Genomic DNA, 19,614 nt, shown 5'->3' with positions numbered 1-19,614 from the left:
CGTTGATTGGCCCCGCCTGGCCCCGCCCGGCCCCGCCGCGGACTGCAGCGCCCCGCAGACAGGAGCAGTCGCTCGGAAGGAGCGTGGGGAGGGCGCCAGGTGAGCCGCCTGGGGCGGCGGGGCGGAGCTGTCGTGCGACCCCCGCCGCCCGGACCTCCGCCGTGCCGGCCCACTTCCGCCTGGTCCCCGGAGGGTGGTAAAGGGGGCGTGGGGCCACGGAAGGGAGGGTAAAGGGGGGTGGGGGAAAGGGGTCCGGGGGACGGTCCCCTTGGGGGAGGGGCACTGCGCCGCGTGTCCGCCTGTGCGCGTGCGCGCGAGCCGCCCAGTGCGGGCTGCGCGGTTGCGCGCGGTTTCTGCGTCCGCGAGCCGGCGCTTGATTGTGCCTTGGGGGCGGCGCCGGGTTCTGAGCCCGCAAGGTGGGTTGGTAGCCACTGGGTCGGCTCTGGCCTTGGCGCTGGGCTGTTGTCGTCCTCGTCTTCGCCGCTGCGGGTCAGGCTCTATTTGTGTGTTGGTGCACGGTTTATTTTTGTTTCTGGAGAGTAAATTCCCGGAGGAATTACCGAGCCTGCGTGCGGTCACCTGGCTAACGTCGAGGCCCGCCCCCTTCTCTCGGCAGCCTGGGGCCCAGGCCTGAGCCACCATGGCGCTGCCCCCAGGCCCAGCTGCCCTCCCGCATACACTGCTGCTCCTGCCAGCCCTTCTGAGCTCAGGTACACCCCCTTTTACCCCTTGGCCGAGCACTTCTGGGGGCAACCCCCCTCTTTCCCCTCTTTGTCTGCACCTTGGGTTTGGGAACCCGCTTCAGGCCACAGGGACCAGAGCTGGCTTCCCCTCACCCACCTACCCAGGGTCCAGCCAATTCCTGGTGAGCGAACCTAACCAAGTGCACTGGTCCCTGGTCCTCTGCCCCTCTGTAAGCGGATGTCGTGCTGGTCACAGGCCAGTACCCCAGTACCGACCTTCTCCCAGCTCTCCCCACAACTCCCTGCTGTGTTCCAGGTTGGGGGGAATTGGCACCACAAATTGATGGTCAGACCTGGGCCGAGCGGGCACTTCGAGAAAACGAACGCCACGCCTTCACCTGCCGGGTGGCAGGGGGGCCTGGGACCCCCCGACTGGCCTGGTACCTGGACGGACAACTGCAGGAGGCCAGCACCTCAAGACTGCTGAGCGTGGGCGGTGAGGCCTTCTCTGGAGGCACCAGCACCTTCACTGTTACTGCCCAGAGGGCCCAGCATGAGCTCAACTGCTCCTTGCAGGACCCGGGTAGTGGCCGGTCAGCCAATGCCTCGATCATCCTCAATGTGCAATGTGAGTGCCTCTGAGATGGGCCAGGAGAGAGGTTCTCTGCCCTGGGACCCCCAGCAGCCACCAGGCAGGTGGTCTGATAGAGCATTTAACAAACACGTACTTTGCAGATTTGAACTCACATCATCCTCAGGATAATCCTATGAGGTGATTGTTACTGTTATCCCCGTTTTTCACAAGTGAGAAAACTGAGCCACAGATTGTTAAGTCCTACGGCTCATAAGCAGAGCCAGGATTCGAATGCAGGCAGCTTGGTTCTTGTGTTTCTACTGCTGGTCCCTATGACGTGCTGCCTCTCAGGGAGACCCAACCATCCTGTTTCCCAGAGCCTTTTAAAGGGGAGGTCGAGGCCCCCGGCTCGCTCCTGGGTTTGGGAAGAGTGGGCAAGGAGTACGAGAGGTGTGGTGAGAATATGTTGGTTTCTGCTTTGTACCAGTTAAACCAGAGATTGCCCAGGTTGGGGCCAAGTACCAGGAAGCTCAGGGCCCAGGCCTCCTGGTTGTCCTTTTTGCCCTGGTGCGTGCCAACCCACCTGCCAACGTGACCTGGATCGACCAGGATGGGCCGGTGACTGTCAACGCCTCCGACTTCCTGGTGCTGGATGCCCAGAGCTACCCCTGGCTCACTAACCACACAGTGCAGCTGCAGCTCCGCAGCCTGGCACACAACCTGTCCGTGGTGGCCGCCAACGACGTGGGTGTCACCAGCGCCTCGCTTCCGGCCCCGGGTGAGCACTGCCGGCGACTGGCCCGGCAAAGCCTCAGGTGGGTGCAGGATCACGGTACATAAATGGGACGGCTAGTTGTCCTCTGGGTGAGTCTCGTGAACGAGCTGTGCCGCCCACCTTGGGCAAGGAGCACCGAGTGGCACCTGTAGCGTCTCAGAGTTGGGGACCCCGCCCACTTAGAACCTAACCAGAGGACAACTTGCAGGGCTCCTGGCCACCCGAGTGGAAGTGCCGCTGCTGGGCATCGTTGTGGCGGGAGGGCTTGCCCTGGGCACACTGGTGGGGTTCAGCACCTTGGTGGCCTGCCTGGTCTGCAGGAAAGAGAAGAAGACCAAAGGTAGGTCCAGAGCCAGGAGGGGGAGGGGGCTGGGCAGAGAGAGGGTGGCTGAGGGGCAGGGAGAAGGAGGAGCAGCGAGGGCAGCATGTGGGGCTAGGCAGAGCAAGTCCTCTCTGACGAGTGGCAGAAAGGGTCTCCGTGAGCATGGCCGTGGGTAAAACCAGATGCAACTCAGGGCTGAGCACTGGGAACCCAGTCTGTCCCAGAGGCTGGGCATTGGAGAGATCCTTGCCTGGGGGTCCTGGGGGTCCTGGGTCTGAAAGGGCATCGGGGAAGAGCCCAGAGTGAGTAGGCACCCTGAGAAAGTGTGTGGTTTCTTTCTCCCCAGGTCCCTCCCGGCGCCCGTCTCTGATCTCTAGGTAACTCTTCCTGGGGCTGGCTGGCTGAGCTGAACTGAGATGCGGCACGGGGACGGTTGGAAACCCGGGGTCTCTCTAGTTCTGGAATGGGCCCCCAAGCAGGAATCTGTGCCTGCTGGAGCTAGGGCATATCCCGGGCTCTGTCCACCCTGTAGTGACTCCAACAACTTAAAACTCAACAACGTGCGCCTGCCACGGGAGAACATGTCCCTCCCGTCCAACCTTCAGCTCAACGACCTCACTCCGGATTCCAGAGGTACACCCTTTGTTTGTCCCCGCTTTATCTTCAGAGGTGCTTCTGAGGAAAAGAGAGACCCTGGTACTAGGAGGGGCTAGGCCTTGTCAGGCACACTCATCGTGGGCACCACCCCGTTTGTCACCCAACAGAGAAACCAGCAGACCGGCAGATGGCTCAGAACAGCAGCCGGCCAGAGCTGCTGGACCCGGAGCCTGGTGGCCTCCTTACCAGCCGAGGTACAGGGGCATGGGCCCACGGCCCCCCTCCTCTCCTCCCCAGCCCTTGTGCTTATGCCAGAGGCCTCTGGGTCTCCAAGCTTCCAGGCAGTGATGCTTACTGAGACTCACGGCATCTTTGACCTTGCAGGTTTCATCCGGCTCCCAATGCTGGGCTATATCTATCGAGTGTCCAGTGTGAGCAGTGATGAGATCTGGCTCTGAGCCGGGCGAAATTGGGGGCAGGGGGTGCCCTCTTGGCTCCTGGGCCCCCTCCTCCTCCTCCAAGGCAGCCTCTGCCTGGCTCTGTGGCCAGGTCGTGCCACTACTACTTTTGCTCGCCCTTCTGGCTGGGGTGCCCTCTGTCATCCACGTGACACCTTTCACTGGGATCTGGCCCTCAGGGGCACAGATCTCCTTGGCAGAGCCACCAGCTGGACCTTAGCCCCTTGTTCTAACTCAGGTTGGGGGCTTTCACCGATGCTTGTGCGCAGGCGGGTGGAGCTCTTACCCAGGTGTGTTTGCAGGTCATCCAGCATCTACTGTGGCATGGGCCTGCCGAGTGTGGTCTGGGCCTGCCCTGGGTCACACGCCAGCACCCTTAGCGCTTTGTACAGCAGGCATGGGGGCATGCCCGGGTGGGGGAGAGGGAGGGCCCAGCATGTCTTCAGTTTCCTTCCCATGCTATGCAGCTTTGTTCCCTCAGGGAAAATTTAGGACCCGGAGAGCTACCTGGAACCAAACTGCCCTTTGCACAGGAACCAACCCCTGGCCCAAGGGGCAGGGCCAAGCACAAACCAGTCCCTTTTGCCGCATACGTCTCTGCCCTTCTCTGTCTGTGCCTCCTCTTGGGCATCATAGGTTATACGTTGGACCTTCTCCCATTTCTTCACTGGGCACTAAACTTCCCCCGTGACCTGGTCCCCGGTGGTGCCAGTGCCTGCTATTAGCACAAGTCAGGAGGAGAAGAGGGAGATGGGAAGTCTAGGGGCACCCAAGACCGCATGTAGCTATGCATCATTTTCTTACTATGTTAGCACTTTAAGCACATCCCCTGGGGAGGGGGTAAGTGAGGGCCTCCGGGCCCTCTCCGTGGCTTCCCCAAGTCTGGCCTTCGTGTGAATCACTGTGAGCGCCCTGAGCCCTCGGGGTTGACAGTTTCCCTCTTGGCATGTCTCCCCACCATGGGACTCCATGACCATTCCCTAACTGCCTCATCAGCAGGAAGCCGCTCTTCCTGTCCATCCTCTTCTTCAGGGGATGGTCATAGTGGCACATTGTTTGACAGAGCTAGAAGCTTTAGGGGAACATGGAGAAAGAGGGGACCACACACCACAAGACAATCTAAGAACTCTTTGGAAAGCAACATGGAAATGATTGCAAATTAATACAGTGCAGAGTATATTTTTCCCTTGTTGAAACCTTGTTTTGTAATTTTTCTCATGTTCCTGCCTAGGACAGTGCTGAGCACATGGTAATTTAATAAACTTGACTCAACGAATGTGACATGTCTGTTCATTTCTTCGTAGATGGTGTTAAAACAAAATCTTTAAATCACACATTAAGTAGGGGAAACACCTGTGTATCCACTATTCAACTCTGTTAAATTTTATCACTCTACGTTGTTTGCTTCAGATCTTTTATTTTTAAAAATAACGTTACTTCTTTAATTACACTGTTCTCAGCAGCAAGGCTCGTGTTTTCTATTTTGGGAGTCCTGGCGCAGGGACCCCAGCTCTCCAGCCACTGAGTCTCGCTTGCCAGACTCTCCATCTCTCAGGAGTGTGGCTAAGCCATGCTAGCCCTTTTGTCCTGACTAGAGGTACGGAAGGCTCAGACTAGGCTTTGATTTCCCGAATTTGTTTCTGGAGGATCATAAGGGAGCAAAAAAAGACTAGAAATGGGATGAAGGTTTTGAGGGCAGATTTATATCCTATTTTCTTGAACAAAGATGGGCTTGGCTTGCATAGCTCTGAATTTTCCGGCTACCTCCCTCCCTCCTCTCTTGTTCTGTAGGGTATTTTCCTTCATGGGAGGGACTAAGGCTACCCCAGCCTCCCCAGAGGAATTTTTGAGAGAGCGAGAGAGAGAGAGAGAATATCCCAAGCAGGCCTGATGCGGGACTCGAACTCATGAACAGTGAGATCACGACCTGAGCCGAAATCGAGTCAGATGCTTAACCAACTGAGCCACCCAGGTGTCCCCAGCCTCTGCTGGTTTTGTTTGCAAGCTGCTTGGGCCTAGAAATTCTAAAGGCCAGGGAGCCTTGCTGTCAATTCTGTTGACTGTCCTCTGCCGTTTCCTTTGGGAGGTCCCGGAGCCCTTTCCTTGGTGGTTCTTTGGCAAGGCTACAAGCCCTGTGCATGCCCTCGGTTGCCCTCACGGTCTTACCTCGTCAGAAAAGCGGGTTCTTCCTGGCAAATCCATCCTTGCAAGTATTTGTGATGCGGTGGACTTTGAAACTAGTGTTCCAGTTCTCTAGACGTATCCCTAGCGTCCGAGATTCCTTGTTCCTTCGTTGAGTCCCAGACCCCTTGGAGAATTTGAGGAGACTCTTTTCTGAGAAAATGCAGATGAAAAAGCCTGCTCATTATGCAAGTCAAAGCCCATCAGATGACAACTTGGGTGAACCTTGCAAACATGCTGAACGAAGAAGCTAAGCCCAAAGGCCACGTGTGACTCCTTTCATATGAAATGCCCAGGATGGGCAGAGACGGAACAGGCTACTGGTTGCCAGAGACTGGAGGGAGGGAAGAATGGGGAACAGTTGCTGATGAATAGGGGTTTCTTTTTGGGGTGATGAAAATGTCCTGGAATTAGTGGTGACTGATGCACAACTTTGTGAATAGACCAACACTGAACTATATGCTTTACAGGGGTGAACTTTATGGAATGCAGATTATATCTCAATAAAGCTGTAATATTTTTTTTTTTAAGTAAACTCTACCCCCCAATGTGGGGCTCGAACTCACGACCCTGAAATCAAGAGTTGAATGCTCCATGGACTGAGCCATCCAGGCACCCCAATAAAGCTGTAGTTTTATTTATTAAAAAAAAAAATTTTTTTACATGTATTTATTTTTGACAGATACAGAGCACAAGTGGGGGAGGGGCAGAGAGAGAAGGAGACATAGAATCTGAAGCAGGCTTCAGGCTCTGACCTGTCAGCACAGAGTCCAACGCGGGGCTCAAACCCACAAACCGTGAGATCATGACCTGAGCTGAGGTTGGACACCCAACTGACTGAGCCACCCAGGGGCCCCTAAAGCTGTAGTTTTAAAGATCATCAAATGGTAATTTGATTTGTACATTTCACTATATATAAATTTCACCTGACCACCATAAGTAAATATTGAACTCCAGTTAATTATGTGCATGATAAAGTGTTTAGGATGAAGTGTATTGATATCTGTAACTTCCTTTGAGATGTATCAAAAAACAAGATGGACTGATGAATGGATAGAAGGATGCATATCTGAGAAAACAAATTTAGCCAAAGGTTAGTTGTAGGATTTGGGTGGTAGATATATACATATAATTCTTCCAAAATTCTCTTATAATTTTTTATAATAAAATATTGGGAGGGGATTCCTGATCTAGTTCCTTCTCTGATATTTCTCAGGTCTTTTTTTACCTAAGGATCATGAAGTTTTCAAGCACTACATATGTCCCTGACATGACAGTTCTCTCTTTCCTGGGAAGTTTTTAATATACCTCAGTCACCTAATCTTTGATCTGTTTTTTTTTTTTAATTTTTTTAATGTTTATTTATTTCTGAGATAGAGAGCATGAGTGGGTTAGGGCAGAGAGAGACGGAGACACTGAATCTGAAGCAGGCTCCAGGCTCTGAGCCATCAGCACAGAACCCAACGCGGGGCTCGAACTCACAAACCGTGAGATCATGACCTGAGCCGAAGTCGGTCACTCAACCAACTGAGCCACCCAGGCACTAATCTTTGATCTTTACCCTCCAACAATAGGTATGTTGTTTGTTACCTTGACCTTGAATGTACAGCAGTCCAACATTTGGGGAGGCATAGTTCAGGTTGCATTCTCTCACCTGGACTTTGTTTTACTGAATTCCTCCCGACACAATAGCTGTTTGATGAGGACTTGTAAAAATTAATGCTCAACTTTGTGCATTGCTGGTGGGTAGGTAAAATGGTGCAGCCACCGTGGAAGACAGTATGGCAGTTCCTCAAAAAGTTAAACCAGCAATCCCATTTCTGGGTTTATTCCCAAAAGAAATGAAAGCAGGGACTCAAACATTTACATACCAGTTTTAATAGCATTGTTTGCAATCGCCGATATTGGGAACACCTCAAATGTCCCTTAGCAGATGAATGGGTAAAGAAAATGTGACATATACCCAATGGAATATTATTCAGCCTTTTAAAAAGGAAGGAAATTTTGATATATGCTACAAGGTGGATGAACCTTGAAAACATTATGCTAAGCGAAATGAACCAGATACAATAAGACACATTTTGTATGATTCCACTTAAATGGTCCCTAACATAGGCAAATCCATAGAAACCAGAAATAGAGAAGGTACCAGGGGCTGTGGGGAAGGGAAGGTGGGAGTTACTGTTTAATGGGAACAGAGTTTCAATTTGAGATGATGAAAAAGCTCTACAGCTAGATGGGGGTGATGGTGGTACAACACTGTGAATGTACTTAAATGCCACTGAATTGTATACTTAAAAATGGTTACAATGACAAGTTTCATGTGATGTGTATTTTACTTTTTAGAAAATTTTATTCAATTTATTTAAACTCAAAAAAAGAAGTTCAGTCATTTTTCTCATCCCCCATTGCCTCTTGGAACCAGCAATCTGTTCTACTTTGATTTTAAAATTTTGATTACTGATTCAATCTCCTTCCTAGCTACAGGTCTCTCAAACTTTCTACTTTGTCAGTCTTGGTAGGTTTTGTTTCTAGAAATTTGTTCATCTCATTAGGTTAACCAATTTGTTGTTGTTGTTTTTCACATCCCAGAGCAAGTCATATGGTCCAACTCCAAATCAAAAGATAAGGAACCATCCTGTGCTTATCATGAAGCCATGGTAAGAGGGGGCTGCATACTATAGGTGAGTGAAGAATTATTACCAGTAATTTAATCTGTTCAACCCTTTTATTGCCTAGAAGGCCCTACATGATCTGATCCTAGGTACTTTTTTTAAGTTTATTTCTTTTGAGAGAGAGAGAATCCCAAGCAGGTTCCACACTGTCCGTGTGAAGCCTGAGTGGGGCTCAAACCCATGAACCATGAGATCATGACCTGAGCTGACATCGAGAGTTGGACGCTTAAACCGACTGAGCCACCCAGGCACCCTGCTTTTTTTTTTTTTTTTTTTTTAAGTAAACTCTACCCCAACATGGGGCTTGAATTCGTGACCCCAGAGATCAAGAGTCAGATGCTGAACCGGTGGAGCCAGCCAGGCACCCCAAGGCTTTTTAATTTTGTTAATCTTTTTGAGGAACCAATTTTGGCTTTTATTGGTTTTCTTTTTGTTTTTCTATTCTCTATTAATTCTGCTGTAATCTTTATCATTTCCTTCCTTTTGCTAGCTTTGGATTTAGTTTGTTCTATTTTTTTCTAGTTTCTCAGGTTGTAAAGTTAGATTGTTAACGTGTGACCTTTTTTTAAATGTAAATATCTTCTGAGCACTGCTTTTGCTGCGTCCTGTAAATTTTCGTATGTTCTGTTTTCATTTCCATTTGTCTCTAGGTATTTTCTAATTTCCCTTGTGATTTCTTTTTTTTTTTTTAAGACCTCTTTTTTTTTTAATTTTTTTTTTTAACATTTATTTATTATTGAGAGACAGAGAAACAGAGCATGAGCATGGGAGGGGTGGAGAGAGGGAGAGACACAGAACCTGAAGCAGGCTCCAGGCTCTGAGCTGTCAGCACAGAGCCCAATGCAGGGCTTCACCTCACAAACCGCGAGATCATGGCCTGAGCTGAAGTCGGACAGTTGACCAACTGAGTCACCCAGGTGCCCCCGCTTTTTTTAAAAAAATATTTATTTATTTTGAGAGAGAGAGAGAGCACACGTGTGCATGGTGGAGAAGCAGAAGGAAAGCGAATCCCAAGCAGGCTCTGTGCTGTGAGTGCAGAGCCTAACACAGGCCTCGATCCCCTGATCTGTGAGATCATGACCTGAGCCAAAATCAAGAGTCAGACACTTAACCGACTGAGCTACCCAGGTGCCCTTCTCTTGTGATTTCTTATTTGACCCATTGGTTCAGAGCATATTCTCTCATTTTCCCAAAATTATGGGTTTTTCAGTTTTGCTTCTGTTATTGATTTCTGACTTCATCTCGTGGTCAGGGAAGATACTTTGTATGATATCTACCTTTTGACATCTATTGAGACTTAATTTGTGGCCTAACATAGCACCTATCCTGGCAATTGTCCCATGTGCACCTAAGAAGTATGCTCTTGCTGCTGGACAGGGTGTTCTGCCTTTGTCTGACAGAGTTAGTCAGTTTACTGTGTTAAGCCCTTTGTTTCCTTATATATCTTCTGTTTCACGGTTACATCCATTATTGATAGTGAGGTATTGAAGTCTCCAGCTCTTATTGTACAGCTATTTCTCCTTCAATTCTGTCAACTTTTGCTTTATATGTTCTGAGGTCTGTTATTAGGTGTATAAATGTTTATAATTGTTATATCTTCTTGCTTCATGTTCCTTTTGTTAAGTCTCCTGACTTCACAGATGTAGAATGTGCTCATCTCTCTGTAATAGCAATTCTCAAATTTGTCTCCATCTTGAAATAATCTGAGGAGCTTAGAAAAAATATGGATTCCTGCATCCTGCCTCCAGAGATTGTGATTTAATTAGTTTGGTGTGTTGTCTGTGAGAGGCAACTTTTCTTTAAAAGATCTCCAGGGGTGCCTGGGTGGCTCAGTCAGTTAAGCGTCCAGTTTCGGCTAAGGTCATGATCTCATGGTCCGTGAGTTCGAGCCCCTAGTCGGGCTCTGTGCTGACAGCTCAGAGCCTGGAGCCTGCTGCAGATTCTGTGTCTCCCTTTCTCTGCCCCTCCCCTGCTCGTGCTCAGTCTGTCTGTCTGTCTCTCAAAAAGTAAACATTAAAAAAAATTTTTTTTAAAGATCTCCAGTTGGGGATGCCTGGGTGGCTCAGTCGGCTGAGCGTCCCGCTCTTGATTTTGGCGCAGGTCATGATCTCACAGTTCGTGGGTTAGAGTCCTACGTCGGACTCCACGCTGGCTGGTGGTGCAGAGCCAGCTTGGGATTCTCTCTCTCTGCCCCTCCCCAACTCACCCTCCCTCAAAAATAAATAAATAAACTTAAAAAAAAAATAATAAAAGATCTCCAGTTGATTCTTTTTTTTAAATTTTTTTTTTTCAACGTTTATTTATTTTTGGGACAGAGAGAGACAGAGCATGAACGGGGGAGGGACAGAGAGAGAGGGAGACACAGAATCGGAAACAGGCTCCAGGCTCTGAGCCATCAGCCCAGAGCCCGACGCGGGGCTCGAACTCACGGACCGCGAGATCGTGACCTGGCTGAAGTCGGACGCTTAACCGACTGCGCCACCCAGGCGCCCCAAGATCTCCAGTTGATTCTAATGTGCAACCAAGTCTGAGAACTACCGCTCTATGAATACTATTGTTAATTTTCTTAGCTTACCTGCTTTGTTTCTCTGATTTCCTTTGTTCTGCCAGTTTGAGTCTCTATTTTTCTGGTTTTCTTCAAATGTCTGGCAATCTCTGACTGTACATGGATATTTCACATGAGAGTTGCAAACAGGCGTACACACACATGAGATGAGAGCAAACAGATATTTGCTATTTGCTTCAAGACTCCCTGACAGTATCTATAGGTCTCTTCCCTTTGGCTGATCATCTTGCCAGGAGAGGACTCTTGCAATATTCTGCTTTGGAGGTATAAGCATGGAAGGGGGCTGAGGGTCTCATGGCTCATTCCTCTGTATTACCCTCTTCTTTTATTTATTTTATTTATTTTTTAATTTTTTTTCAAGTTTTATTTATTTTTGACAGAGAGAGCATGAGTTGGGGAGAGGCAGAGAGAGAGGGAGACACAGAATCCGAAGCAGGCTCCAGGCTTCCAGCTGTCAGCACAGAGACCGATGGCGGGGCTCAGACTTGTGAACTGCAAGATCGTGACCTGAGCTGAGGTCGGACGCTTAACCGACTGAGCCCCCCAGGCGCCCCCACCCTCTTACTGTCCTTCTCAGATTGCTTGTACTCTCACGTCCAGAGCCCCCGCCTTCTGTTGGGATGAAGAGGTGCGCAGCACAGATGGGGACATTTCTGGGGATCCAGTCCTTCTACAAACCTTAAACCAATTCTCCTGTTTTCAGCCTCACCCTGCACACATGCCATCAGAAATATCTGGCATTTCAACCCCTGACCCTTTCCAGGGCTCTGCACTGTCAGATGGCTTATCAGTTTCTCAGTCTCTATAGGCAACTTTCAGGCTCCCCTCACACCCCCCTACATCAGTTACCACTTACCCATCTTCCAAAATTGTTGCTGTCTAATCACCCATCGTTTTCTTTCCTATTATCTATCCTCGCTGGTTTATGTCTTTTTAAAAATTATTATTCTTATACTGTCATTGTATAGGGTGAAAGGAGAGAGTGAAGATGTAAATATTGTGTTCAATTGTTTGTTTCAAAGTGTTGAGAGCCTAGGGTCAGCAGAGAAGGTGAGGGACACTTCCAGCAGGGGAAATAGCCTGTGTGAAGGTTTAGTTAGAAGAGGGACTTCCAGGGGTGCCTGGGGGGGCTCAGTCTGTTGAGCGTCCACCTTCAGCTCAGGTTACGATTTCACAGCTTGTGAGTTCGAGCCCCACATCCAGCTCTGTGCTGACAACTAGGAGCCTGGAGCCTGCTTCGGATTCTGTCTCCCTCTTTCTCTGCCCCTCCCCTGCTTGCGCTCTCTGTCTCTCAAAAATAAATAAACATTAAAAAAATTTTAAAAAAAATTAAAGGGCTCAGTCAGTTAAGCATCTGACTTCGGCTCAGGTCATGATCTCATGGTTCGTGGGTTCGAGTCCTGCATCAGGCTCTGTGCTGATGGCTCGGAGCCTGGGGTCTGCTTTGAATTCTGTGTCTCCCCCTGTCTCTCAAAAATAAACATTTTAAAAATTTTTTTAAAAGAAGGAGAAGGAGAAGGAGAAGGACTTCCTGAATATGGGTAGAGCACAGCAAGCAGAGTTTGGTTTGGTATTTTGCCTTGGGGGATTATGGAAAATGAGGATCTTGAGGTAGGGAGAAAGCAGCCAAATGCAGTCTCAAGAGGCCTAGTTGAAAATTTATACTTAGTAACACAGTTACTACATCTTACATTTTGTGGCACTTCATCTTTTCACATAGTTTTACCCACAGGGCGAGCCTAAGAGTTAATTAGTGTTTGTTGTAACTGTTTCCTTTTACTTATTTTTTTAATGTTTATTTGTTTATTTTGAGAGAGGGAGCATGTGCGGGAGGGGGAAAGGGGCAGAGAGCGGGAGAGAGGGAATCCCAAGCAGGCTCCACACTGTTAGTGCAGAGACTGATGCGGGGCTTGATCCCATGCACCATGAGATCATGATCTGGGCTGAAATCAAGAGTCGGACGCTTAACTGACCGAGCCACCCAGGTGCCACTATTATAACTGTTTCATAGCTAGGTTAACTGAGGTAAAGAAGTTACCGGATTTTTTTCTAGGTCCACAGAGCAAGGAGCCAGAAGGGAGTAACAACAGGTGTTGAGGAGGAGAGGAGCCCACAACTGAGCAACGTCTAGGAGGGCTGTGCTGGAGCAGTGAGGTAAGCTAAGGCCATGCGTGAACAGTGACTTTGGCAGGAAGTACACTTGAGCCTTGTTATTTGTAGATTCTGCCTTTGTGAATCCACTTGCTTACTAAAATATGCTTGCAATCCCCAATCAATACTTGTAGTGTTTTCACGGTTATTTGCAGACATGCTCAGAGCAGTGATAAATGTAAGTCACCTGACACCTACCTTCCATGCTGAGGCGGAGAAAGGTGACGTTCTGCTTTCTGGTTTCAGCTGTCATACTGGAAACAAGTGCTCTGTGCACTTTCTATGTATTGCTACATTTTCTGCTTATTGTTGGTGATTTTGCTATTTAAAATGACCTGCAAGCAGGGGCGCCTGGGTGGCTCGGTCAGTTAAGTGACTTCGGCTCAGGTCATGAGCTCACGGTTTGTGATTTCAAGCCCCTCATCTCGTTGTCTGCTGTCAGCAGAGAGCTTGCTTCGGGTCCTCCGCCCCTCTCTGCCTCTCCCTTGCTCATGTGCTTTCTCTCGCTCTCAAAAATAAAAATACAAACATTTAAAATGACCCCCAAGCATAGCAGTGAGGTGCTGTCTAGTGTTCCTATGTGTAGTAAGGCCACCATGTGGCTCACGGAGAAAGTGTGTTAGATAAACTTCAGTACAGCATGATTTACAGTGCTCCTGGCTGTGAGTTCAATGAATCAATGGCTGGTTGATGAAAATGTTATGACCGGGGCACATAGAAGCCTAATCTCATATTTCCCCTAGGAGCGATGGTTCAGTATTTGCTAATTGGGTGTTTGTGGTGGCTTTATAGAACGTAACTACTGTGGATCACAAGATTCAACCGTTTTCATTAGTGCTAAGTGTTAGCTCTAGCCAAAGAAGGCAATCTGAATGTTCCCTGAAAACGTAGTGGAGAATTTGAGTTACTATCATACTTTGGTTTTTTTTTTTTCCCTATGAGTTAAATGAGAGCATTGGGGATATCCAGTTGAGAGCAGAGCCCCTGGGGTTCCAGTATGATGTCAAAGCGAGGCCTGAGCACAAAAGTTCCTGCTCCTCAAACTGAAGCATGATGTGAACATCACACTTGGTTTAAGAGTCGGTCAGAAACAATTTCCCTCCTGTGTGTTTATTGTATATGTATTAGGCTGACGGTGTAGCATTTTTTTAAGTTTATTTATTTTGAAAGAGAGAGAGAGAGAGAGCGTGCACATGCGAGTGGGGGAGGGGCAGAGAGAGAGAGGGAGAGAGGGAATCCCAAGCAGGCTCCACACTGTCAGTGCAGAGCCCAACACGGGGCTTGATCCCACAAACCGTGAGATCACGACCGGAGTCAGACGCTCAACCGACTGAGCCACCCAGACGCCCCTGACGGTGTAGCATTTTACCGTAATTCTCCCCGCAATCAATTCCTGCCCCATTTCCCCCCATATCCGTCCGTAGCTCCTTTATCCCTTCAGCTGCTCAAGCCAAAATGCCTGGGGGTCATCCCTGATTCCTTTGCTTGCACCCCCACATCCAGTCTATCAGCAAGTTCTGTCGGTTCTACCCCTGCTGTTTCTCCCTCTGTTGCCTCTCACCCCACCCCTCCCTTCTGTGAGGTCTCGTGCTGCCGGGCTTCCCGCGTCCCCTTGCCGGCTGCTGATCTCCGCCAATGGGAGGCACCAGCCAGACAGAAGGCAGAGAAAGGAAGGAGCAGCCGTCGCTCACGGTTGCCGCTCACGGTTGCCGTAGCAGTGAGGGGACGGTGTGCACACTTCGGTGCCTGAGTGTGGCACCCTCGCAGCCCATCAAGACCACTGCAGGATCCCTTCTGCTTCCGGCACCTGCGGTGGACGCCTCCCCTCGAACCTCTTCTTCCTGCGGCACGCTCTCCCTTCTCCCTTTTGCTCCGCGGGCCTTCCAACACTCTGTGACCAATGTCCCACATTTAGCACCCTCTGTCAGAAGTAGCTAGTGTGGTTTCTGACTTCCTGACTGGAGCTTGGCTGACATAGCTGCCAAATCACTTCCTGAATCGGTCCATCTTTACCACCACTGCTTTCACCCCGGTCCAAGGCACAGTCACCTCCCACCTGCACTGTGCAACAGCTAGGCTCTCTGGAGACCACAACCAGACAGGTCTGGAGCTGGACAGGCAGGTAAGGCAGGCAGCAGTCACTGGTGAGAGACCCCTAGAGAAAGGAAGTTCCGGGAGAAAATAACCGCCCTCTACTGCCAACCCTGGAGAACTGGGATTTGATTTTATTTCACAAGCTGATTTGCTGAAGCCGCTATTCACTTAATGCCATTACTAGGCCTGGTTCCTTATCTCTGCCTGGTGCTCAGTCTGTCTTTTTCTTTTCTTTTCTTTTCTTTTTGGTTTACTTTGAGAGAGAGAGAGAGAGGACAGAATGCAAATGGGGGAGGGGCAGAGAGAGAGAGGGAGACACAGAATCCCAAGCAGGCTCCAGGCCCTGAGCTGTCAGCACAGAGCCCAACACGGGCTCAAACTCACAAACCACGAGATCATGACCTGAGCCCAAGTCGGATGCTTAACCAACTAAGCCACATAGGCGCCCCTGTCTTTTTCTTTTCTTTTCTTTTCTTTTCTTTTCTTTTCTTTTCTCTTCTCTTCTTTTTTCTTTTCTTTTTGGATTACTTTGAGAGAGAGAGAGAGAGAGGACAGAATGCAAATGGGGGAGGGGCAGAGAGAGAGGGAGACACAGAATCCAAAGCAGACTCCAGGCTCTGAGCTGTCAGCACAGAGCCCAACACGGGCTCAAACTCACAAACCACGAGATCATGACCTGAGCCCAAGTCGGATGCTTAACCAACTAAGCCACATAGGCGCCCCTGTCTTTTTCTCTTTAAATGTGTATTTACTTATTTTGAGAGAGGGCACTCGCAAGTCAGGGAGGGCAAGAGAGAAGGAGAGAGAGAATCCCAAGCAGGCTCCACACCGTCAGCGCAGAGCCTGACACGGGGCTCCATCTCACAAACCATGAGATCATGATCGGACCCAAAATCAGGAGTTGGATGCTTGACTGAGCCACCAGGAGCCCCTGTCTTTTCTCTTTCACATTACAGAACAGCAGGACAACCTGAAAGATACAGCATTTTATTTGCAAAATCTTTGCCAACTAACTTGAAGAATGAAAGAAAATAATTCCGTCGCTATCTCAAAAAGAACATCTTTTAAGCTTCCCTCCCAACCTGAGCACCCTGGAATCCCAGACATTCCAATCCTTCTGTTCTAACTCAAATCCCCACCATGGCATAGATGCATAATTCCCGTGGGAAGGAAACCTGAGACAGGCAGAAGCCATTTAAGGAACGTGCACTGTACTTTCTGGTAGAGAGGGCAGCAGGGAGCACACGTCCCTGAGTCAGGCAAGGATGCCACGTGGCTGACGGCCATCTCTCTTCAGCCAGCACAGCCTTGCAACAGCGTGACCTGGGGGGGTGTCTCAGCTGAAGATCAATGTCTCTGCATCTCCAGCTTGGGAGGCGGAGTTGGATGGAGGGGTGAATGCTTTCTTGCCTTCAGCTAGAGCTTTAAAATGCTGTGAGGAAAGAAGAGAGGGTACACGGAGTTTGGGTACGTTGGCTGCTATATCTGAGCAAGAACTAACCTCTTCACCACCCGTAATGCTCCAGTTTTTTCTAGGTTCCATTTCAGAACAATTCCTTGGTGCTATTTTTGAAAAGCAGCTAGAAATCTGCCCCGCCTCCTTCAAAGATGAACCCCTCTCCTTCTGTCCTGCTTCCGTCCGTTAGGCCACATGGTTCTCCCACAAGGAGTGTCCTTGGTAGACCCTCACAAGCCTGGCCACGCCAAAGGCCCACAGCCATTCCGCCTGCCTTCCTGTGAAAGCCCAACCCTCCTGCTTGCTGCTCTTTTAATGACAGAGAAGGGTGATGGTAACTCCAGCAGAAACATCCTTGTCAAAGGATCCTTCCCTTGTCAAAGGACACATCACAGCCAACTCGGAGGAGTGGAGACTATAGTGATCTCGCTACAGCTTAAAGCACTTTCTAATGCTAGCCTCACCTGTGAGTTCTTGAATTCCGAGTAGAGGGAAAAGAGCAGGTGTAGGGACTGAATCCGACTCTTGTAGACAGGGATGTCGAGGATGGCTGAAATCAAGAACTCCCATGAGCAGAACCAAACAAAACCGGGAATTATCTGTTTAGAATAGCCAAGCCCCTCCCAGATGGGACGTGTTACTATGCCTCTGGGGGTTAAACACCTGGCAGGGAGTCGCCTAAGCCCAAATACCACCTTCAGTGCTGCCAAATAGTAAACTGGCTTAAAGCGAGGGCCATAACTCAAGATGCTGTCTTCCGAGAGTAAACAAGCCTTTTCAAAAGCCCACAATGTATTCATCCAGAAACGGAACCGGGAGGGGATGGGGGAACTTACCACAGATCATGTCAATGTACTCTGCCAGGCTGCAGTCGATCTCTGCCGTAGGCAGGCTCACCTAGGAGGAGCGTGGGACGGACCAAAGTCAGAAGGCTGAAGCTTCAGCGGGGCCAGCACCCCTCCCTCTCTCTGAAGGAAGAGAGCTCCCAGCATAAGGCATGTCATGGGCCGAACTGTGCTCCCCCCAAATTCCTATATTGAAGCTCTAACAGCCAGTACCTCAGAATAGGACTGTATTGGAGACACAGTCTCAAGAGACATAATGAAGCTAAAATGAGGTCATCAGGGTGAATCCTAATCCAGTAACTGGTGTCCTTATAAGAAGAGCAAATCAGGACACAGGCACACACAGAGGGAAGACGGCCAGGAGAGAGGCCCTGGATGAAGTCAACTCTGCTGACAACTTGACCTCACACTTCTAGCATCCAGATGTGTGAGAAAATAAATTTCTGTTGTTTAAGCCACCCAATCTGGGTCATGAAAGCCCTGGCAAACAATACAATGTGCTTTCTTCCCTCTGATCAATAAAATGACATTGGTGACATTCATTAACCATAGTGGATGATCTAACAGGACCAAAAAAATAAATGAATAAAAATAAGTAAAATACACTGCCATGCTATCTTCCGGTGTGTATTTGTGAGGAAGGGGCTGATCCCAAGCCACGGCCAAGTATTTATGGCTACTTGGTGTTATAATGCCTAATGGGCATGGAACACTATAGGAACAGAAAAAATGGAATATGACAGATGAGGTGATAGGCTTTGGGTCTAAACAAGTCATACTGTAAGTTTAAAAACCATTGGCTCTGTAAACAATTTTTGTTCTTTTTTTACAAAAAAATCAGAGTGTAGGTAGGTCTGCAATTTCCTGTTTTCATTTAACATGTCATTGATATTTTCTCCTATCAGAGTAAAATAAAACCAAATAATATTCTACTGTGTAAGTATTTCACCAAATAAATGTACTACAGTCTATTCAGTTCCCTAATCAGACATTTTTCCTCAGCTACAGCTTTAAAAATGCTTTGAGGAAAGAGATTGCTTTCAAATTCTTGGCTTTTACCACTGTTCCTCAATAAAATAAACATTTACCTAAAAACTCTGTCCTCACAGAGCTTATAGGGAGTTTTGATAGGGAGAAACAAAAACCGAAATAAGTAAGGCATAGAGTATGTCAGAAGGTAAGTGTTAGAGAAAAAGCAGGGCAAGGGGGTGAGGAACATTGTATGGCTGGTGTGGCCATTTTAAATATGATAGCCAAGGAACTGTAAATTGTGTTTGCTCAGTTTCCTTTTCTTGATATAGAAGAGCTCTTTGCTTGGACAGTAATCCAACATATAATTTTTTTCAGTTCATCACTCTTTAACTTTGTTTAATGGCAAGTACTGGTACTGAGAACTTTTCATTTCCAAATCTAAAATGTCACATTTTCCCCATTATGACTTTGAAGTTTTTTTTTACATGTTTTTAACGCTTTATTTATTTTTGAGGGAGACAGCGTGTGAGCAGGGGAGTGGCAGAGAGAGAGGGAGACAGAGAGAGAGAGAGAGAGAGGTAGAGAGAGAGGGAGAGAATCCCTAGCAGGCTCCACACTGACAGCCTCTGATGCAGGGCTCAAACTCACAAACCGTGAGATACTGACCTGAGCCCAAACCAAGAGTCAGACGCTTAACCATCTGAGCCACCCAGGCGCCCCTTAGTTTGTCTTTATCCCATTATGTTTTTCTTTTATTTTTTAGAGAGACAGAGTGCGAGCAGGGGAGTGGCAGAGAGAGAGGGAGACACAGAATCCAAAGCACGTTCCAGGCTCTGAGCTGTCAGCACAGAGCCTGATGCAGGGCTTGAACCCACAAACCACAAGATCATGACCTAAGCCAAAGTCGGACACTAAAACGACTGAGACACAAAGGTGCCCCGATTTTTAAGATTCTTAAAAGCAAAAGAAATGGGGCGCCTGGGTGGCGCAGTCGGTTAAGCGTCCGACTTCAGCCAGGTCACGATCTTGCGGTCCGCGAGTTCGAGCCCCGCGTCAGGCTCTGGGCTGATGGCTCGGAGCCTGGAGCCTGTTTCCGATTCTGTGTCTCCCTCTCTCTCTGCCCCTCCCCCGTTCATGCTCTGTCTCTGTCTGTCCCATAAATAAATAAAAACGTTGAAAAAAAAAATTAAAAAAAAAAAAAAAGCAAAAGAAATAAGACACAAAAGAGTGTGATTAGATTTAGACACACACAAAATAGGCAAGCA

At 48.7% G+C, this 19,614-nt stretch overlaps 2 protein-coding genes across 12 annotated transcripts in view; one reads left to right on the top strand and one right to left on the bottom strand.

Annotated features, from left to right (window-relative positions):
- Position 1: 1 nt before the first annotated feature.
- TMEM25 (transmembrane protein 25) lies at positions 2-17,988 on the top strand. 10 transcript variants are annotated; one of them, XR_015241313.1, is made up of 11 exons: positions 240-710; positions 1,000-1,311; positions 1,745-2,035; positions 2,241-2,372; positions 2,701-2,731; positions 2,887-2,987; positions 3,119-3,205; positions 6,273-6,477; positions 8,183-8,274; positions 12,885-12,985; positions 16,603-17,988. XR_015241313.1 is itself a non-coding variant. In XM_025928423.2 (8 exons), the coding sequence occupies exons 2-8, from the start codon at positions 641-643 to the stop codon at positions 3,307-3,309; spliced, it is 1,128 nt and encodes a 375-aa protein (XP_025784208.2). In that variant the 5' UTR covers positions 2-99; positions 617-640; the 3' UTR covers positions 3,310-4,685. The 10 variants fall into 10 exon arrangements, 8 of the variants coding, with proteins under 8 accessions (XP_025784208.2, XP_086535094.1, XP_086535093.1 ...); XR_015241312.1 differs by having other exon boundaries at positions 16,033-17,988; XM_025928423.2 differs by lacking the exons at positions 6,273-6,477; positions 8,183-8,274; positions 12,885-12,985; positions 16,603-17,988 and adding an exon at positions 2-99 and having other exon boundaries at positions 617-710; positions 3,119-4,685.
- Positions 16,048-19,614, bottom strand: part of IFT46 (intraflagellar transport 46) — a 17,444-nt gene continuing 13,877 nt past the window's right edge. For both annotated transcript variants that reach the window (XM_086678973.1, XM_086678974.1), the window contains exons 10-12: positions 17,369-17,429; positions 16,997-17,082; positions 16,048-16,508 (exon numbers count right to left, since the gene is read on the bottom strand). In XM_086678973.1, the coding sequence (XP_086535099.1) occupies positions 16,413-16,508; positions 16,997-17,082; positions 17,369-17,429 (243 nt within the window). In that variant the 3' untranslated portion in view covers positions 16,048-16,412. The remainder of the gene's footprint in view (positions 16,509-16,996; positions 17,083-17,368; positions 17,430-19,614) is intronic.

Source organism: Puma concolor, chromosome D1, assembly GCF_028749965.1.
Source record: "Puma concolor isolate L17-30 chromosome D1, mPumCon1.1.hap2, whole genome shotgun sequence".
NCBI classification, from domain to species: Eukaryota; Metazoa; Chordata; class Mammalia; order Carnivora; family Felidae; genus Puma; species Puma concolor.
The sequence above is the reverse complement of the archived record's forward strand: the minus strand, read 5'-3'. Positions and strand labels throughout refer to the sequence as shown.

Coding starts and splice junctions, on each gene's coding strand:
- TMEM25 (XM_025928423.2), top strand. CDS start 641: ATGGCGCTGCCCCCAGGCCCAGCTGCCCTCCCGCATACACTGCTGCTC. Junction 2,732..2,886: donor CGCCCGTCTCTGATCTCTAG/GTAACTCTTCCT, acceptor TCCACCCTGTAG/TGACTCCAACAACTTAAAAC. Junction 2,988..3,118: donor CCTCACTCCGGATTCCAGAG/GTACACCCTTTG, acceptor GTCACCCAACAG/AGAAACCAGCAGACCGGCAG.